The sequence below is a fragment of the Mastigoproctus giganteus genome, chromosome 6, assembly GCF_048544385.1.
Source record: "Mastigoproctus giganteus isolate SK-2022 chromosome 6, ASM4854438v1, whole genome shotgun sequence".
Classification (NCBI taxonomy): Eukaryota; Metazoa; Arthropoda; class Arachnida; order Uropygi; family Thelyphonidae; genus Mastigoproctus; species Mastigoproctus giganteus.
In genome coordinates this window covers 2,958,111-2,973,084 of record NC_143580.1, presented here as the reverse complement: position 1 = coordinate 2,973,084, position 14,974 = coordinate 2,958,111, and the positions used below count along the sequence as shown (strand labels likewise).

General features: G+C 37.3%; 1 protein-coding gene across 2 annotated transcripts in view; it reads right to left on the bottom strand.

Moving 5' to 3' along the window:
- The window catches only part of LOC150083805 (uncharacterized protein C05D11.1-like), a 282,398-nt gene extending 268,714 nt beyond the window's left edge, over positions 1 to 13,684 (bottom strand). The window contains exons 1-2 of one of the 2 annotated variants that reach the window (XM_090375794.1): positions 13,311 to 13,684; positions 1,676 to 1,758 (exon numbers count right to left, since the gene is read on the bottom strand). In XM_090375794.1, the coding sequence (XP_090231920.1) occupies positions 1,676 to 1,758; positions 13,311 to 13,452 (225 nt within the window). In that variant the 5' untranslated portion in view covers positions 13,453 to 13,684. The remainder of the gene's footprint in view (positions 1 to 1,675; positions 1,759 to 13,310) is intronic. The other variant, XM_090375795.1, reaches the window with a different exon arrangement.
- Positions 13,685 to 14,974: the final 1,290 nt, after the last annotated feature.

The following is a 14,974-nucleotide window of genomic DNA, read 5'->3' as shown; positions in this document are numbered from 1 at the left end:
TAAGTGAAAAGTGGCATAACTAACCACTGACACATGGAATCATCTGAAAAACCATGGAGGTTTATCTTGGTATAAAATTACACTTCTATTCAAGTCTGAAAACTTTAGAAAAAAAAGAAAAAAAACGTGCAAGTATACTCTACTTGCTTTCAAGAAAACTATAATAGTTTACATGATTCTCCCTGCATGTTACATATTAGCATACATACTCAATGCCCACTTTATCAGGTACACTCAGTTAATAATGCATAAGACTTGTTTTGCTTGCAACACAGCAGCAATTTATATTGATGTGGATTCCATATACAGTACTCCTGCTAACATTCTGAAGGTATAATGACCCAAGTGGTTTGTGATTGCACTACCCTGCTAACAATAACCATCATCTGAGGAGCAGATAACAAACATGATGGAGTGCACTTCATTTGAAATGATGTTTAAATACATTGTGTTCAAGAGTTGGTCCACAGGAATCACACGCCCTCATTCAGTCAATAAAACATGCCCAAAGCCATCAGACTTTCCTCACCAGCAGTAATGGTCAGATCATTCACAATGGATCCATGGCTTCATGTTGTTGTGTCATAACTTAACCATGCTATCACCAAGATACAGTTGGAAGCAAAATTCACTGGACCACAAGACCTCTTTTTCAAAGTGATTTCTACTAGTGTCCAGCTCTGATGCTCAACATCACTTCTTCCACTATGTATAGACAGTAAAAGTGCAACATTACTATCTGTACATGCTGAAATAAGTGAACAGAGAGCAATGGTGCTACTCATGGTACAGCTTAGGTGATGAAATGCTGGATGCTTAAGATGCATCAAGCATTGCACTACTTTTCATGATTGAAATATTGTATGGGTCAACATATCTGCTGACCCATACAATATTGGCAGTCTGCCCTTACCAAACGTTTCAGCCAATTTTATCCTATATCTGGTTGTTCTTTGGTCTATCTGCCATTCCTTGTAAACCCTGCCATTGTTATTCTTGAATACCCCACCATTTTGACTGTTGTAAAAATACTGGCACCAACAAGCAATCCACATTCAAAGGTTGTGAAGCCAAATTATTTGTCCATTGTATCATTTACAATGTCCTCTCCATAACTTATGGGGATAATAAGTAGTAGCCCAAGTAAGCTCACAATTGCATAACATTATCAATTCATTCTATTATCAGTCAAAACGGTGGAGTAATTTACAAATATTGATCTAATTGAGGTGTATAATGCCTTGAATGGATTGAGTAAGCTCAATGCTAATGGGCTTCTTCCTCTTGCTCAGATTACTAACCTGAGCATAAATTCAAATTGAGGAAAGACAATTGTAGAATAGAAGTGCAGAAATTCACTTTTAGCCAGTGGGTGGTTGACAAATTTCCATCTGTTGTAGTGGATGTCAGCAACTTAAATAAGTTCAAGACAGAACATTTGGAGTGCATGGATAGGTGAAATGGGAAGGGTGTTTTTTTTTTTTTTTTTTTTTTTTTGGCTGATGCTATACTGTATAAGCTTGCTTTCTTGCATCATATACTAATGCTAATATGTAACTAAATGACAAATATACTGATCTACACGCATCTTTAATAACATATTTGCAACTAGCATGAGGCTATTAATAGATCAGTTATTTAATCTCAGTAACATTATTTTTCTTATGATTTTTACCTTATAAGGATAATTTTCACTTCCCATAAAGATGAGGTGCTCCAAAGTATGTGGAAGTCCATCATCATCCAAGGCTTCAGTTGCTGGGATAAAGAAAGGGGGAAAAAACCCACATGAACAGCACATATTAACTTACAAGAAAGGCAATGGATGAATGATACAAAAATCTTTTGAATTCTACCTTATCACATTAAAGCAAATTGTACTTCAAAAAGAGTTTCATATATTGAGTATGGGCAAAAGAATAGTTTGTTCAAAATCATAATTAAGAAAAAGTCTTAATAATTCTTTTTCTTAATCATGATTCTGAACAAGCCATCATGAAATGGTTTGTTCGAACACTACGTCGAATGACACCATAATCTCACGTCAGAGATCGAGAGCTCTTTAATAAGGTGAATGAACTCGCTGCTGTTAGTGACAGTGTGGGCGGTAATTACCACAAGAGGTGTAAGGTGTCATAAGATTCATAAGCCAGGCGTTCCCCTCCTGCCCATTGTGTCCTGCTACAATGCACCTACATATGAACTATCTAAGTATATTACATGACTCCTTACACCTCTTGTGGGAAATACCACCCACACTGTCACTAACAGCGGCGAGTTCATTCAGCTTCTTAAAGAGCTCTCAATCTCTGACAGCGAGATTATGATGTCATTCGATGTAGAGTCCCTGTTCACATCGATCCCAGTCCAACAGGCCATAAACTGCGCCAAGAGGCTTCTGGAGAATGACTCAAATCTACTGAGCAGAGCATCACTAACCACAAAAGACATCTGTACCCCTCAACCTATGCTTATCAGGCACCGTCATTACCTTTGGGGATTACTTATACAAGCAGGTGCACGGTACTGCCAAGGGTACCCCCGTTAGCTCTGTTGTGACCAACAACACCATGGAGGAATTGGAAGAACAGATATTCCTGGACCTTCCAGTGCCTATTACATCATGGTGCAGGTACATAGATGACATCTTCACTGTCATCCCACGTGGTTCTGAAACATTACTGGAGTACCTCAATTCATTGTCAGTGTTCATCCAGTTAACTTTAGAATTGGAAGTTTACTAGAATGATCAGAAAATGCAAACTTTCTGACCAGCAAAGATGACTTGGAGAATACTGTATCGAGCAAACCACATCAAATATGAAAACTAATGATAGAGTGCAATTACAAATAAAATTCCTGGAAGGATATCTGGAGATGGAAAGAATGCAGCTACATCAGGAAAACTTACACGGTTATCAATCACCAAGAGAAAATAGAGAAATGGCATTCAGATAAATGGCAACAGAATTTGGTGTTTTGTTCCATACAGACTTGGGACTAACTTAAGATGAGTTTACCTCCAAAAATCATTTTGCAAGAATGAAAACTAAACGAAAGAAGTCTAACAATTTATGCCAGTCCATGATGCTTCACAAAGACTTGGTTTGGTTTCTTCATGGTCTGAAAAATGGAAGCTAATGGTTATAAATGTAAGGTTATGAACAGAGGAAACTGAAATAAATTCTGGAATCATGTATAAGCTAGGAATGAGAGAAGCTAAAAGTGATTCAAGATAAAAGACTTAGGTGTTATGATTCGATCCGATATAAAATTTACATACAGTATAAACAGTTGGCTAGGAAAGCATGTGGTATCCTGTCCATGATTTATATCTTTTCCAGTAGGAATAAGGACATCATTATCCCTCTATACAATAAAATGATCAGACTACTTTTGGAATACTGTGAGAGTCTTTTATTGCACCACCTTTTAGTCTTTTATTGCACATTCAATTCATTGTATTCAGTTCTGGGACTGAACCTGAAAAAAAAAAAAAAAAAAAAAAAAAAGACAAACTTCTGGAGTTGGTTCAAGGTAACCAGATTAGTGGTGAGTGAAAATTGATGCACATATGAATAATGGCTATAAGAAATGTGGGCTTCAAAGTATGACAACGAGACATCTAAAGGTTTGAAGAAATTGAATGAGGGAGGTCTGTTCTCCTTCATAGGTGAGATGAGAAGTAGAGGATGGGGGGGGGGTCAAATACAAAATATCAGAGGGAATGAGTCTGAATAAACTGAGAGTGGAATCAAATCGTTACTTTGTCAGAATGGAAATAGTATAAATATTCTGTTTTATGTATTTTTTGGTTGATGCAAATAACAGTCTGCTTCCATCCATCATTTGGCCTTACTAATTAATACTAAGAAGTACAACCCTTATGACAGGAAATTACTGGCATACACAATTGAAAGATCAACACTCAAGAGATAAAAACATCATGTTACCAGAGAAAATTTCTGAGAATATTAAATTCATAGACAGTTAAATGTGTGTGTGTGGCGGCGGGGGGGGGGGGTCACATTCACAACCACTAAGTTCATATCACAGGCTAACTTCTAAACAACTCCTTGCAGAGAAATCATTTGGACAACAATTCAAGTAATGCAGAGAAAATTCTTAACAGGTACAACTGATGTATATTTCCCATTGGCTGCATCACTGCAAGACTGAAGACCACATGAAGAAACCAAGAAAAAAAAAAAAAAAAAAACACACCTCTCTCTCTCTAATTATAAACATGGTTTATTAATAAACTCATCCAGACAGTCCTGTAGATGTATGGCTAACAGAAACCTTGAATTCACATGGAAGGGCACAAAGTAATAATGTTTTTTTCCCCCCATTAATGAAAATGTAGCTTTTATATAAAATAAAACTTTTTACGCTCCTAAAGCAGAAGGGGAAAAAAAATCAGTGGAATAAAAGTGTAAAAAGACGACACAGAATAGGAGTAAGCTCAGGAGCACAGGCTTTGAGAACAAGTGGAGAAATACCATCAGGACCTGGAGCTTTCTTGGTATCGAGACTTCAAAATTCTTCTGACATCCTTATGACAAAAGACCAAAGGAGGCACTGAATGGAGTGTAAAGGAAATGGTATGAGGTGGTTTACCAAGTTCACTTTTAGAAGAGCATGGCCATTTAGCATTAGCATTGGCATTAGTAGAGGCATACGATGCAAGAAAGTATGCCTCAACTAATTTAGTTAACTCATTTAGTTAAAATTCCTGTCATACCATTGCATGTTCATTTAGTCATTTATACAAACATTATTTACAACAATTGTCCATCTTCTAGAGTTTATTTAATACAACTTAAATACAGTAGTTAAAAACAGCACGCTCAAAAAAAAATGTTTTTAAGGCAGTACACTGTCTAAAAGTGAAGTGAATAAATGGAATTTTAACCATTAAAATGTCATTTTTAATTAAACTAGTTATAATTTAAATACAGAAAACGTAACAATTTTTATTGTCATTAAATTAAGCTATATATATTTAATATGTAGGTTAGTGCAAATGCATCATTTTAACATAGCTATCTACCAAAGTAGTTAAATTAATTAATTAAATTGGCATCATTTTGGTTATATGTTATATTGTGACTGCCTTCACAAAGAGTTGCCATGGTATTGTACTACCTCAAATAAATAACACTTCACCAGTAGAGAAGACTATTGTTATTTATTCTCAGCGGATACCACCACCCAGACGGCACCGTTTCAAAGCTTGTTGGCTTCTCTTCGGTGGGTGGGCAGGTACCCTGGTGTTGCAATAGTGACAACCCAGTTATGCAGTATAACTTCACAATATGAGAGATGCCTGATGGTGCGTAGTGATATAGACCATAAAGTATTTAAGGATAAAGGCCTCAGCCCTTAAATACTTTATAGGCAAAGGCCTCAGCCCTTAAATACTTTATAGGCAAAGGCCTCAGCCCTTAAACACTTTATAGTCTATATCACTATGCACCATCAGGCATCTCTCATATTGTGAAGTTATACTGCATAACTGGGTTGTCACTATTGCAACATCAGGGTACCTGCCCACCCACCGAAGAGAAGCCAATAAGCTTTGAAACGGTGCCGTCTGGGTGGTGGTATCCGCTGAGAATAAATAACAATAGTCTTCTCCACTGGTGAAGTGCTATTTATTTGAGGTAGTACAATACCATGGCAACTCTTTGTGAAGGCAGTCACAATATGAGATAACCAAGTGAAGTCATACTGCATAACTGGGTTGTCACTATTGCAACACCAGAGTATCTGCCAACCCATCGAAGAGAAACCAACAAGCTTTCAAACGGTGCCGTCTGGATGGTGGTATCCACTGAGAATAAATAACAATAGTCTTCTCCACTGGTGAAGTGTTATTTATTTGAGGTAGTACAATACCATGACAACTCTTTGTGAAGGCAGTCACAATATGAGATAACCAAAACGATGCCAATTTAATTAATTAATTTAACTACTTTGGTAGATAGCTATGTTAAAATGATGCATTTGCACTAACCTACATATGTCATTTTACCTCGTAGATGAGGCCTTTGCCCTTAAATACTTTATAGGCTATATATATATATTTTTAAATACATAGAAAGGTAATGCAAATTTTTTTGATATGCTATACAGTTTCTAAATGGGGAGAATGGTGGACGGATACACAATGCTGATGTAGTGATATGGTTGCCAAAGCAACTTCGGAAAAGTCTAAAGTTAGATAAGATGGACTTTACCACCTATTACTGCCTGATGACACAGAGAGATAGCATTCCTTTGTGTGATGTGGATGCCATACCTTGACCCATGCTTATGTTGGTGCACCTGGGTAGTTACCTACAGTATACTAGGTGCAGTGTTTCATGCTTTGCATATGGGAGGTATACCATAATTATTATTATTATCAATATCTGTTTATTAATCTGCTTTAGAGCTACCCCCCCTGGACAGCAGTAAGTTAGGGGAGCGATTATTACATTCACAGATTAAGGCAGGAACATGTGTCTGGGGTTACATGGATCCACATGTGTGCTTAACCTTAAAGAAACAGTATTTACAGAATTCTTTAATTAAATACAGTAAACCCCCCGCTATTCGCGGTATCTGTATTCGCGGTTTCGCGATCGCCGATTTAATATAAAATGAAACCTAAAAAATGGGAATTTTAAAGCGCCGTGAATATTTTCCGCCATAAAAAAACATTGGCGTGGCTAAAATTATCTTTCCCGGTCAAAACAGCGCTCAGTGGGTGGGGGGGAAAAGGGTGACAAAATCGCGAGCGTGAATGTTTCTCGCTAATCCTTGTTCAATATGTGTTATGCGCTTGTTATGGAAGGTTTCGTCGTTTGCTTTTAATTTATATGCTTATAAATTGAATAAATTTATCAATTTATAAATTGATATGCTTAAAAAAGTGATAAATCTACCGTTTTGTAGTGTAAAACAGACTTTTTCGAGTGTGTTAACGGAAGAAAGTGACTTTATTGTGGACAAGTTCTTTCTAACCCCTACAAAAATATGACTACGAATAACAAGAGAAATGTGAAAATATCAAAGAAGGTGATGACATTAGCGAATAAAATTGAGTTATTAGATAAAATTTCTAATGATGAAAGTGTCTCCTCAGTGGCAAAACATTATAAAATCAATGAGTCAACGGTACGATCAATCAAGAAATCGGAAGAAAAAATCCGCCGTAGTGTCCGTGAAAACGCGCTAATTGCTTCAAAAATTTGCTCTGTAACTCGTGATGTTAAATTAGAAAAAATGGAAAAAGCTTTAAATCTGTGGATAGAAGACCGAACTCAAAATAAAATTCCGTTAAATTCACTCATCATTCGTGAAAACGCAAAACTCCTTATCAACGCTTTAGCGAAACTGGTGATAGCACTGGCGGGATAGGTTTTTTAGCTAGCAAAGACGCTGGTTTGAAAGATTTGTTTGAAATTTCTAATAAATATTACATTTAATATTAAATTGTTTCTTATTTTCATTTCTATGCCTTATGCTTGCATTTCACTATGTACTGTCTATGTACATAGTCATATTATGAAGGTACATCTAATACATACATAGACAAAATTTTAAACTAGTTTTTCTTATATATTTCATACTTTGGAACGGAACCCCTTTATTACTATGGGAGCCATAACTCAGTATTCGCGTTTTCGGTATTCGCGGCATTTCTCAGGAACGTAACCCCCGCGAATAGCGGGGGTTTACTGTACCTGAAAATTGTGAATACTGTAGTATCCCAAACTAAGCAAGATAATATTTGATCGAAAGTGCTGGATAAAACGTAAAGTATATGTACAAGCAGGAATTTTCTTAGTTGAGGCAGTCCATATTTTCCTTCTGGTAGTGTCCCTGAGAGTCATAACGGAAGATTTATGTATGTGTCCATTAGTTTCTAGCATCTGGAGATGTTAGCTGTCAGATGTTTCAAGCATCTGAAAGCTACGGTGTTTTAGCGCTTTTATCATCTTGTGTTTTATCTACATTGTTTTATAGTAAATAATTCTTTTGCAGTTTAAAATTTCATATTTTATTGTGCAGACAGTTACCTTTTTATCAGTTTTATCCGGTGGAATTATATCATTCTATTTGTTTCATTTATCTACATCATTATTTTAATACAACATAACACTATTTATATATTTTTAATAAAGGCTGGTGTATGATTGTGCAGTTATTATGAATATTCCCAACCCCAGATGCCTATTTGAAGGACATAGATTAAAATTGAGGAAAGACAGTTGTAGAATGGATGTGTGGAAGTTTCCCTTTAGCTAGAGGGTGGTTGATTGGTGGAACAGACTTCCAGCTTTTGTTGTGAAAGTTGATAGCCTAAATAAATTAAAGGCTGAGCTGGACAGGCATTTGGAACGATGGAAGGCTGAAATGGGAAGTTTTTTTTTTTTTTTTTAGTTTTTTTTTTTGGCTGATGCTGCATAAGCTTGCTTTCTTGCATTGTATGCTTTTTTTTTGATTTGGTAGTTGTTGGCGCATCGGCTTCTGTGGCCATATTGCACCTCCAAAGGTTTTTGCAGTACTTTGATCCAAGCCCGAGGCGGGAATCGAACCCGCGACCTTTGGGTTGCCGGGCAGGTACTTTATGCATTGTATGCCTCAACTATAATGTGTATAAGGCCTTGAATGGGTTCAGCATGCTGAATTCTGATGGGATCCTTCAGATCCCATCAGAATCCAGTTCCTTCAGATGTAGAATAGATGTGCGGAAATTTGCCTTTAGCCAGCGGGTGGTTAATTGCTGGAACAAACTTCCATCTGTCGTTGTGGAAGTTGATATGTTGAATAAATTTAAGGAGGAACTGGACAGGCATTTGGAGGGAATGGTGTGATTTTTTTTTTTTTTTTTTGGCTGATGCTGCATAAGCTCATACACATGCTTTCTTGCATCACATGCCACTGCCATTACTACTACTACTAATGCTAATAATTACATAGGCTTGCACTAAATTAATGATTACATGCTACATTGTATAAACAGGAACAGTATAGCATTAGGGATAAATTAATGTTATGGATAAAGGGACGATTGAGTGGCAGAGAGTAGTAGTGGCATGTGATGCAAGAAAGCAAGTGTATGAGCTTATGCAGCATCAGCCAAAAAAAAAAAAAAAAAAAAAAATCACACCATTCCCTCCAAATGCCTGTCCAGTTCCTCCTTAAATTTATTCAACCTATCAACTTCCACAGCGACAGATGGAAGTTTGTTCCAGCAATTAACCACCTGCTGGCTAAAGGGAAATTTCCGCACATCTATTCTACATCTGTCCTTTCTTAATTTGAATTTATGCCCCCTTGGGTTTGTAATCTGAACAAGTGGAAGGATCCCATCAGAATTCAGCGTGCTCAACCAATTCAAGGCCTTATACACCTCAATCAAATCACCGTGCAGGTGCCTAGTTTCCAATGGTTATTAATGGGCACTGTTCTTCTTAGCTTAATGCTATTAGTCGATTCCCTTAGGATTCTGGCTCAGTTTTCTATTGTTTACAATATTTATTGATGATAGTGATGAAGGCATATCAGGCTTAATGTGTAAATTTGAAGATTACAAAGGCTGGCAGTGTAGTTAAAGACAAAACAAGGGCATGGTCACTGCAAAAAGATCTAGAATAATTAAATGGAAGAGGTTTAAATTGAAAAAAGCATTAATTCCAGACTAGCATCCTGGGTACCACAGTGCTGGTAGTGAAAAACAAAAAATCTGAATGCAAGCGTATAGTCTGAAATGAAATTCCATGAGCAGCACAGGTAGGCTGCTACTGCAGCTCGTAAAGTTCTGTCAGTAGCATATTCATACAGGAATTTTGCCATCATGGACAAGGTGATGATTAGGCCACATCTTGAGTACTGCATACAGGTCTGGGAGCCGCATTTCAGGAAGGATATAAATATGTTGGAAAGGGTGCAGAGAAGAATAACAAGACTAGTAGGGGACATGAAATGGAACTCTTACCAAGAGAGACTTCAGTCCTGAAAATTACAGCATCTGGAAAATAAGCACTTGCAAGGCCTGACTGAAGTGTTCAAAAGTGGATTGAGTAAATGAAATGATGATGGCATCTTCATTCTCACTTGGACAACACACATAAGGGGACAAACTGAAAAATGATCACCGTAGGATAGATGTACAAAACTTTGCTTTCAGCAGGAGAGCAAATGATTATTGCTCTCTTGGTGAAGGAGAAAAAGATATTCACTTCCACATCTGACAAGGTGGAGGGTGGATAGTTTGAATAAATTTAAGGAAGGATTAGACAACAAATTATTGGAGGAAGATGACATGATATCGGTAGTTTTTTTTTATTTTTCTAGTTGTATAAGCTTGATTCCTTGCATCATTTGCCACTACTAATAATGTGCACTATAAGCAATAAGTGCACTGCACACTGAATAAATAGGGCGCCTCTGTAGCCAGGTGGACAGGGGCAGCAGTACATAGCACACACACTTCTTGATTAGACCGGGGTTCGAGCCCGTGACCACCAAATACAGAGGATGCGGAAAGATCAGGGAATGACCACCACATATCCCCCGGAGCAATATGGCCTTAGTTGCTAATGCTCCTAAAAACCAAATAACAACAACAACAACATTGAATAAACATAACTTTGAGTACTTCAATCACTATCTATATCTACGTTGACTATTAAAAGATGTTTTGGATCTCTTTGTCCCCTTTATCAATGGTTATATCTTTTAAAAAAAAAAAAAAAAAAAAACTTTACGATTTTAAATTAATTACATTGTCTCCATCATTCCAACTTTCACTAGGAACACGAAAATGAGAAAGGAATCATGGGATTACTGGCTTTGGTATAGGAGTCTTCTGCCAGCTTGGCTACAAGGTGCCTGAAGCATGACTTGGGAAGGAACGAACTGTTTTTGCAGCAAACTGCACTAAAGTATCAACCATCTAAGGGAAATGGTTGATACTTTGTCCCCAGAAAGAAAGCTATGGTTTGATGGATCAGATCCAGCAGATGTTTGGCTGGTACAGCTCACCCACTTCCAGGAATGGGCCAATCGCTACAACTGCAGGAAAACCCAGGGGCTCACATCTGGTGAGTATGGGCTTGGCACACCCAGGGTCTTGAGCTGGATATCATCATTCTTCTCCTTCTTGGTGATTCCTTTCTACTTCTCTCTCTCTCAGGGTATTAGGGAAATTTTTTTTTTGGCCGGTGCAGCATAAGCCTCAGGCTTCCTTGCACCATATGGCTATTAATAATAATAAAAAATAATAATAATAATCCCTCTGCAGCAACAATACAGTAACAGTATAGAAGTCCAAGCACACCTTAGCCTCAACCACACTACTGAGAACTCCCCAGACAACAGCTAGCATCTTTCCATTGACAGAGTTGCAACCAATCCCTCAAACCCCAGTCTCTCCCAACTATGACTTGCTGCAGAGAGAAAGCTGCTCCAGGTTATGGCATAGGCATCAGGCAAGCAATCAAACTGAGCACTCCTCCAACGAAGCCGATTGCCCCAAGATTCCTTGCTCATTTTCTTTGTGTCTGACAACTTGGCAGAAGTTGAAATGATATAATCAGTATAATATAAAGTTTAAAACTTAAAGGTTTTTAATTTTTCATCACAGATGTTCCCTTTTCCCGCACATTGTGAATTATTTCCGTGTTACAAGTGTTTGATTGCTTGTTACATTCTAGTTACATTAGCAACTTAGGCCATATTGCGGCATATATAATATGCCTGTAAACTCTGTGTGTTCAATAGTCTGTTTGCTAGAAGAAAATACCAAGTTTCCAGAAAAAAACTGTGATACAACTGCCTGAGACCAACTAACCCAGCCACATTGTGAAAAAAGGCACATAAAAATTCCTCACATCACTGACTGGATTCAAACTATGGTCTCTTCTACCTGGTGTGGAACAATGGTGATTATACCAACTGTACCACCCACAAGGGCCATGTGTTTAAATCAGAGGCTCCCAACACTAAACTCTGAATACTACTTTGAAACTCATTTTTTATTGTAAAAATGTTTTTTTAATTGGTTAAGTGTTAATTATAATAACTTCAATTTTTTTCTATTACTACTTAACAATAATGTAAAATTACTAGTGTTGTACATGTAACCAAAAAATGATGTTACATCTACAGCTGAGTACAGATAACTGTATGATTTAACTGCAATTTCTGCTCTCAGTTATATGTCAAACAAGCTTAATGCAAGAGAAATAGCCCATGTAAGACTAGTTAGGCAGTAATATAAGTATTATAACAAATACAGGTAAGGAAAATGCACAGAGCTTGTGTGCTGTTCTTAACTAGCACATGCGATTCCACCACTTTCTGAGAAACAGCTAGAAAAAAAAATACAGCATCCTGCTACTGCTTCCATTCTTTGGAATTGCCATCCTTCTATGACTTCATGGAAATCAGTATCTTCAGAAATTAAAGTCCAATGTCAACATGTTTTTTTATTTTTAGAATAAAATACAAAACTTGTTTGATTTCAATAATCACAATGCAAGTACAAATCACGCAATGCCCTTTGCCCTTAAATGAATGACCTTGAAAGAAATACAAGAAGTTGGCAGTATGCGTTAAGTAAAAGAAGGGGAGGAAACGGAAAAAAGTTTATATTATATTATATAAATATGATAGCAAAGCATTTTATTTAGCAAAGTCTTACTTATAATCTACTAGTGATCCTTAACGTCAATATAACACAATTAGGGGATAGATAAAAAAAAAATATTGCTAGAATAAATTAGAATAAGGAACAAGGCTTTACGCCGATATTTATCATCCACAAATCGGACTACAATTTAAATTGATTGTTGATATTACGACAGTAACATATAATATTTGGATTTCAATATTACTTGTTGCTATCTTAACATTCCCAGTATTAAATATTGCTATCTTATTCATTATGTTGTAACACTGGCTTTAAACAGGGATCTAAGTGGAAAAGTAACAGAAGGCTCGTTAATAATTTATCATATTTTTTAATAATCAACATGTATATCGCATTATGGATCCCTTTGACCATTACTGGATTTATTGTGAGACGCAGTGGCCCCAGGGGTCTGACAGGAAGTAGAGAACACCGAGATTACTGGTAGGTCCAGGGACCACGGCGATTCATTTTCAGGCTCCTATAAATACGTGCGCCAGAACCCCAGAATTCCTAATCCGGCACTGTTTGTGAAGATCTGGAAAGACTTCCAGGTCGGTGCCGGGCTTAAGCTTTAAAGCATTTCTTATTTTAATAATAACCAATCTTAAAACAAGCTTACCCAAACAAAGGTACCCTTGCACTATAGGACCTCCTACAGATGCTATAAATAAAGTAAGTCCCGTTTTCAAAGATCTGTACTGTTGTAACTGAATATCTCCATCAGTCCTCAAACTACTGACAAGTTGAAAATTATTAATCATCTTCAGATCTCAAAAGGATTTCTACGTTAAGCGGTGATACACGAGATCTTCAAAACCCTCTCTAAATAAAGGGAAATGTTAACGCGTGCTTTCCTTACTGATGTCAGCATTCATCACAAAAACCACGCACACGGATGCACCAAGGGGGTCAACTTCAGTACCACAACACCCGAACCTGTCTCCTATTTTTTTACGTCCCTCAAGGCAGCAAACTTGTTCAAAACCTGGCGAATTAACTTATTCTCCGCGCCCTCACGCGTGCTGAAATTCACGCCATCTCTCGACGTCAGGAGACATTCATGTATGTGTTATTGTACAATATACAGTACAGTATTATTAAATTACACGTTGGGACATAATTTAAGTGCATACTATAGTGTACAGATGAGAGCACGAAATGGAGATATCAGATCCGTGGATCACAGATCTCCATTCCGTAAAGGTTGGGCTACTTTAACCACCAACGAAATTTTGTCTTACAAAATAAATTGATTATTCATATAGTTTGTGTTTCAAATTTCTACTCATCTAAACTACACGGCCAAAAAAATTCACAAGAGCCATTTGGCTGATAAAACAAAACCTTCAACTCTGCCCATATTATAATCCAATTCTTTTCCAAATTCATCAAGTCAAAAATTCTTTACGCTTCCCCTGCTTGGACTGGCGTGGCCAACAGAAATTTCAAAACGATATCTTCTTTTGGATACTGGTTTCTTAAATGGACTTTTTTTTTAAAGTCTAGCAACGAACTTGTCTCTTCGGACATTGGTAACTATCTAAACTACTTTGATTTTTCACTTTCAATTTGGTACAACAACCTTTCTTTGCAAAACTGTACAACTCTGACATTGATTGCCCAGAGATGTGGGAAGTCATAAATTGGAGACTTCCTAGGAAAGCTGCAAAATCCAAACCAACACAGATTCCTCTACTCAGTTTAATTTAAAAGCACTTTCCATTCAACACTCTTCTTTATTAACGTATTAAATTAGACCCTGTCTTAATAGCTCAAAAAAAAAGCTGTCACAAACGAGATTCGACAGAGGTGTAGGCCTGCAGCGAACAGCCCTTTCCAGCTCATCCCAAAAATGTTAAATAGGATTGAGATCCGCGGACTGAGCGGGCCATTGCAGCAAAGGAAACTCATTGTCATGTTCCTGGAACCATTCCATAGTGATTCTGGCTTTGTGCACTGGCATTATCCTGCTGGAAATAACCATCTAACTGAGGATAAACTGTCAACATGAACGGATGCACTTGGTCAGCAACAATGTTTAGGTACGATGTGGCATTCAGACGTGAATCTATGGGTATCAATGGACTAAGAAAGTTTTATTGGCAAAGAAAACATTCCCCACACCATAACACTGCCCCCACCATCTTGCACAGTAGTCGTCAGACATGCGGAATCCATGGATTCATGTTTTTGGCAAATTCTGAGGCTTCCATCAACATGATGCACCAGGCACTTCGACTCGTCAGACCAAACAACTGTTTTCCAATCCTCGATAGTCTAATG